The following is a 5535-nucleotide window of genomic DNA, read 5'->3' as shown; positions in this document are numbered from 1 at the left end:
TGCACGTCAACACTCCGGCACGCAACAGCCCCGATTTGCACCATTTACTTGAAAAAGGAAAAAAAAAACAACAACATCCCAGCGGTCTTTAAATAGTTGCAGTCTCCGCCGCGCCAGGACTCACTGGCTTGTTCCGTTAATCTATCTGCGAGATCAAAGGCCACACAGAGAGACCGCAGCCCTGGGCTGTTTGCCTGGTCTTCACTGCCTGACAGTAGTCCCGCAAAACTCTCTGTTCTGCGTCCCTTTGAACACACATCCCTCTCCCTTTTAGTCACGGAAATACAATTTATGCCTATTATACAGCATTATAGATTAGATCTGAGGAACTCGCATTGTTGGCTGCAACTTCTGTAGTTAAGAGGAAACAAAAATAATGACAAAACATGAACGGCTCGGTTTACTCGGCAGGGCAGCGGGGACCGAGACCTGCGAGCGCCGGGTACAGACTGTTTATTAATGTTGGGGCTTGTTTATTTGCTCGTGTTGGGCTGTTTAGGTAAATGCGCTCCCCCCCCCACACACACACACACAAAAAGGGGGTGAGAGGAACACGCACGAGAGTAAAAACGCCAGACCCCGAGCGGGGACCACCCAGACCGAGAGGGAGGGAGAGCGCGTCTGTAGCTACTGGTCGATCACGCCCCGGGTTCAGAGGATCCAGCCTCCCTCAGCCCGGCGACAGGGGACCGAGCGCGGCGCAGCGCGGAGCAGAGCAGCGGAGGGACCGCGCAGCCGGCGCGCCAGCAGGCCAGGTCACTCCGTGGGACAGGGGCGCCACGCCACGGCTGTCCGCGCCGCCCGTGGGACCGAGGCGCCGCCGGGGCGCAAGAGCGGAGGCGGCCCGACCATGTTCGACAACTCGCAGTACCCCTACAACTGCTTTAACTACGACGGAGACGGGTACCCCGCCTGCGCCTCGGACGACGAGAAGAAGATGTGCCGACCTGCGTACAGGTGAGCCGGGGTCCTGGCAGCGGCCCCCTCGAGCAGCACAGCTCGGACCCGTGCTTCAGCGCCGCTCAGGAGGTTTCAGCTATGCTGGGAGAAGTTGCCATTGGCCTCATCTAGTTTTAAATGATCAGGTGTAAACTTTTTAAATGAAAAGTTCAAGTGCAGTTAATGGCAGAAATCTGCTGTTTTTGTAGAACGAAGTTTAAAGGTTTTATTGAATCAATCTTTACACACTGCAGTACTTCTTTCTACTAAACGCACCCGCCTGCGCACTTTATCTGTGTATAATTAATACACTCATAATCATCGATTACAACATTCGTTTTGTATTGTTACAATTTATATGAATATCATATGCAAATATTACTGGTTGTAATTTTTTAAGCGCACTTTAAAATTTGAAAATCCATTTAGAGATTTAAAGACTTACTGTAGCTAAATATGAATAAATCCTCAAATACAAATATGATCAACTGTACAACTTCAGAAGTGTAAAAAAAAATCTTTGTAATTTGGTCATGATCTTAACGTTTTATAGAAAAGAAAATGACAGAGGTTTAAATGTGTAAATCCATATCAAAGGTTTCTAAACCGACACAAGTAATGTAATGTGCAATAACGAGGTGTGTTTTTCACGGATTGCTCCTTTTTCCATTGGGGTTATGAATGTAGCTCAAGTATAACAATTTTACCTTGTTGAAACAGGAACCTCTTCTTCAAAGTAGGATTTTCCTCACGGGGTTTTCTTCAATTAGGGTTTAATTTGAGCGTTACTATGACAATACGTGATAAGACAGTTGTTTTAAATTTGGGCTGTTTTGTTTCGGTTTTGTTCAGTTTTTCAGCACTGGAACTTTTCCAGTTACTGTAAAGACGAGCAGCTCAGCCACTCACTGAGGTACACTATCCAATTATTTTAAACCTTTTTCTTTTCTAGATACTCTGACACAGGGGGATGCTGTAGTGTTCCTTTATTCTGGTATTACCGTGTACTTGTTCTGAATTGTCTTTCATTGTGAGGCAGTCGCTGCAGGACAAGAAACATGTACTGTTATTTGCTGATATCAGTGCTCGCAGTGTACCCACTGCAGACTCTGCTGTCACCCGTAACGGCTGTACCCCGCTGGCTCTCTCGTTCTCGCCCAGCTACATCGCTCTGATTGCAATGGCCATCCAGCAAAGCCCAGAGAACAAGGTGACCCTGTCGGGGATCTACGAGTTCATCATGAAGAAATTCCCCTACTATCGGTCCAATCAAAGGGCGTGGCAGAACTCAATCCGGCACAACCTCTCCCTCAACAGCTGCTTTGTGAAGGTACAGTGGCACACACCGACTGCCGTATTCCTAGCCCGGACGATGAACCTACTGCAATTCCAGGGAGAGAGGAAGTGAGACCTCAGATGTCACTTTAAGAATGAATTAAATTAAAATGTGTGATTATTGAGAATTCGCAAAAGGTCTGTACTCATGGTGATTCTCTCGAACTTTAGAAAATTGCTGCGGCCTTTATTTAATGTACGATTTGATTTGATGACGTGGAATTATAAATTGAAAGGAAAGCACATGATAACATCTGGTCACACTGTTTTGTCATCAAAACTAAAACAAATTAATCTAATCTTCTTTAGTTACTGAACTCAACATTTTCCAGGCCTAAGAGCACGTAGCTCGTAATTAAGGAAAGCAGCGGGTTAACCTTAAAAACAGGCACATTCACACAATATGAGCAACAGCTGAAATTAATGCATAAATGAAGGCAGATGTCAAAAATCACCCGATTCACATTGACTATAAACAGCTACAGATCCATGCAAAGATAAGCAGTACAGCAGAAAGCTTCTCTTGCTTTCTCAGTGACGTGCAAAAGCCACAGAAAGCTCTGTGCCTCAGAGCGCTGGACACAGCGTGACTGCATTCGCGAACGTGTCCTGCCATCCTTCTGTAGTTAATCTGCAGCCATATTAAACTTCTTACAACACGGCCTCCGTGGATTACTCTCAGGATACAACAGGCAGCCGCCCTGATGTCTGGGTGATTAACTTCACTGAGTCACTCTCCTCCCCCTGCCTCCCTTCGAAGACGAAGCAGCTTGTTTTAGGTTTTTATTTAGGAAAACACACATAGAGTACAGGTACATACTGTCTATATTTCCCAATTTATGCTGCAGGCATCTCACAGCACAGGAACACTGCCAAAGCAGAGACAACAGCACACAGTACAAACCCGCTGACAGAACCGCAGCCCGCGGATTTAAAGCCCCTCGATGATTATTTAAGCCTTTGCGCGCCGGGACAGTTTCAGGCAGCTGTACGATACCTGCCTGCGATCGGTTTAAAGAAAATGAGAAGAAAAAAGGCAAAACGTTGTGTTTCTTCCCCCCATGTTGCGGCCGCAGGTGCCCAGAACGGAGGGCAACGAGAAGGGCAAAGGGAACTACTGGACCTTCGCGACGGGGTGCGAGTCCATGCTGGACCTGTTCGAGAACGGCAACTACCGGCGCCGGCGCCGGAGGCGGAACGTGAGGGTGGGCTTCAGGGAGCCGGCCGAGCCGGGCGAGCGCCCCCCCTCCCCCGAGAGCCCCGCGGGGGCCTTCCTGCCCCTGGCCGGCCCGCCGGACTCCGACCGCTTCTGTGCGGGCGGCCCCGGCCGCCGGCGCGCCCCAGCGAACCCCCCTGCGGGGAAACCGGAGCCCGAGATCAAGTTCAGCATTGATTACATCCTCTCAGCCCCCGATCCGCTGCCCGGTCTGAGGCCCCTGGGCCCCGGGGCCGCGGGCAAAGCGCACCTGCTGGAGCCGCAGCACATCAACCTGCACTTCTGGACCATGTGACGCCCACAGCGCCCTCGCCTGGCACGGCCGGCCGCCCGCGCCCGCTCCAGAGGGCCGGCAGAGGGGCAGGGCACCCCCACAGGCGCGGCTCGCAGGTCACACTGCCAGCTTACATCACCCCCGACGATGGCACGCAGACTTCGGCCACTAATAAGAAACTCTCGTAACGCGCGGCAGGATCCGACCTTGAATCTGATGAAAAGCCGTTAATCAGCTTCTCTGCACAAAAGCCAGATGAATTGGATGCACCTGCCCTGTCCTGCCCAGTGCGTCTTTCAGATTCAGCCACCTGGGCTGCGGCCAAGAAAATAAATCTAACCAAAACCTCAAAGCAAACCTCAGACGGTGCGTGCGGCTGGTTCAGCGCAGATAAAGACACGCCCGTTATCAAAGCGATCTTACAGGACCGATATGTGCTCTATTAGAAGCATTAGAAACCAGATTCCTGAAAGCAGAGCCGAGCTGTGACAGCCAAGGATTGCTAGCAAATCAAATCCCCCTCACTGAGACAAGGCAGCTACTGAGCACGAAAAGAGCCGCTTCCCGATGTCCAGGGCCGAGGAGAGCTTTGGCATGGTACCTCAGTGTGCGCTCCGCAGTACGGTCAGAGCACAACGGAGCACAAAGAATATCAGGCAGGGTACTGGGCACATGCTTCAGTAACCGCTCAGTTCATCTTCTGTCCGCCAGTGTAACTCACCCGCAGGCAACGCTGCGCACCTTTACAACGCCGCCTGCCAGTATTGCGCAGCGCAGGCAATACAGGACATTGGGAAGTTTGGAAACCCGTACAAAAAGCACTGCACGTTGCAGAGCACAGGAGGCACAACCATGAGAAAAGACAGCTTCCCCGGCAGAGCTGGCCAGTTCAGCTCAGTGGACAGAGCTGCCGGGACAGGCAGGCCAAATGCCAGAGCAGCAGGAGGCGTCTGCTCTGCAGCGACTCTGCAAGCCCTCTGACCCGAGCGCCGCGCCGCGTGGCTTCAGCTGGGTCAGACTGCAATGGAGTTCTGGCGCAGAAGATCGAGGCCAGTTCACACCTCAGGTCCCGCAACCTTTTAATTTCCAACTGCCCATTCCAGGCCTTGAGCAGAGCATGCTGGGTTAAAAATAAAACAGCCCCAGGAATGTGTTCAATGCTGTTGGCTGGACGTTTCTACTGCCCTGGTTTCTGATTTCTACACTGCAGCCACTACCAAGACCTGGCAGTTCTGGCAGTGCATGGCAAAAGGCAAACAGCTCCTTTGCACCAGTATGGAATTCCATATACGCCGTAAAAAATAACGGAATATGATCCTGCATAAAGGAGAGCAGGTATGATCGTAATCTTTTGTGGCACTAATTTAGGGTAAATGTCATTAAAAACAGTAAAGAAAAATAAAGTATTGCAATTAAATTGAGTTCTGTTGTGATGTACAATGTAGGAAAAAGGTAGCAATAGCTTGCAGTTTTCTTAATTCAGAATATATAGAATATACCAAACTACCTTCTGATGCCTACTGTAGTCTTCAAAATTGATTTGTAAAACTGTAGCCTCAACCCAAGTCACAATTGTGTTATACATAAAAAACTAGAAAGGTTGACAGAATAAGCAGACGTGTTGATGGTACAAGAGCTGAAGGTCAGCCTTCAATAGCAGTCTTAATTCTGCTGGCCCCTTGTATTAAAGTCAGCTGGCCGTGTGATGCAGCGCGGAGTTTATGCCTTCTTGACTTCGGAAATGCCCACCCAGCGAGTCGTACTTGAGAAA

At 50.0% G+C, this 5535-nt stretch overlaps 1 protein-coding gene across 1 annotated transcript; it reads left to right on the top strand.

Annotated features, from left to right (window-relative positions):
- Nucleotides 1-565: 565 nt before the first annotated feature.
- foxl3 (forkhead box L3) lies at nucleotides 566-5176 on the top strand. The gene is made up of 3 exons (XM_088936584.1): nucleotides 566-957; nucleotides 2101-2269; nucleotides 3351-5176. Exons 1-3 carry the CDS (start codon nucleotides 851-853, stop codon nucleotides 3783-3785), a joined length of 711 nt encoding a protein of 236 aa, XP_088792710.1. The 5' UTR covers nucleotides 566-850; the 3' UTR covers nucleotides 3786-5176.
- Nucleotides 5177-5535: the final 359 nt, after the last annotated feature.

The sequence above is a fragment of the Atractosteus spatula genome, chromosome 18, assembly GCF_055471065.1.
Source record: "Atractosteus spatula isolate fAtrSpa1 chromosome 18, fAtrSpa1.hap1, whole genome shotgun sequence".
NCBI classification, from domain to species: domain Eukaryota; kingdom Metazoa; phylum Chordata; class Actinopteri; order Semionotiformes; family Lepisosteidae; genus Atractosteus; species Atractosteus spatula.
Note: the sequence above shows the minus strand (reverse complement) of the source record. Positions and strands in the feature narration are given on the sequence as shown.

What these genes read in the sequence shown, in the direction of transcription:
- foxl3 (XM_088936584.1), top strand. Translation starts at nt 851, where the DNA reads ATGTTCGACAACTCGCAGTACCCCTACAACTGCTTTAACTACGACGGA. An exon ending in ATGTGCCGACCTGCGTACAG is followed by an intron (nt 958 to 2,100) that starts GTGAGCCGGGGT and finishes GTTCTCGCCCAG; the next exon opens with CTACATCGCTCTGATTGCAA. An exon ending in TCAACAGCTGCTTTGTGAAG is followed by an intron (nt 2,270 to 3,350) that starts GTACAGTGGCAC and finishes TTGCGGCCGCAG; the next exon opens with GTGCCCAGAACGGAGGGCAA.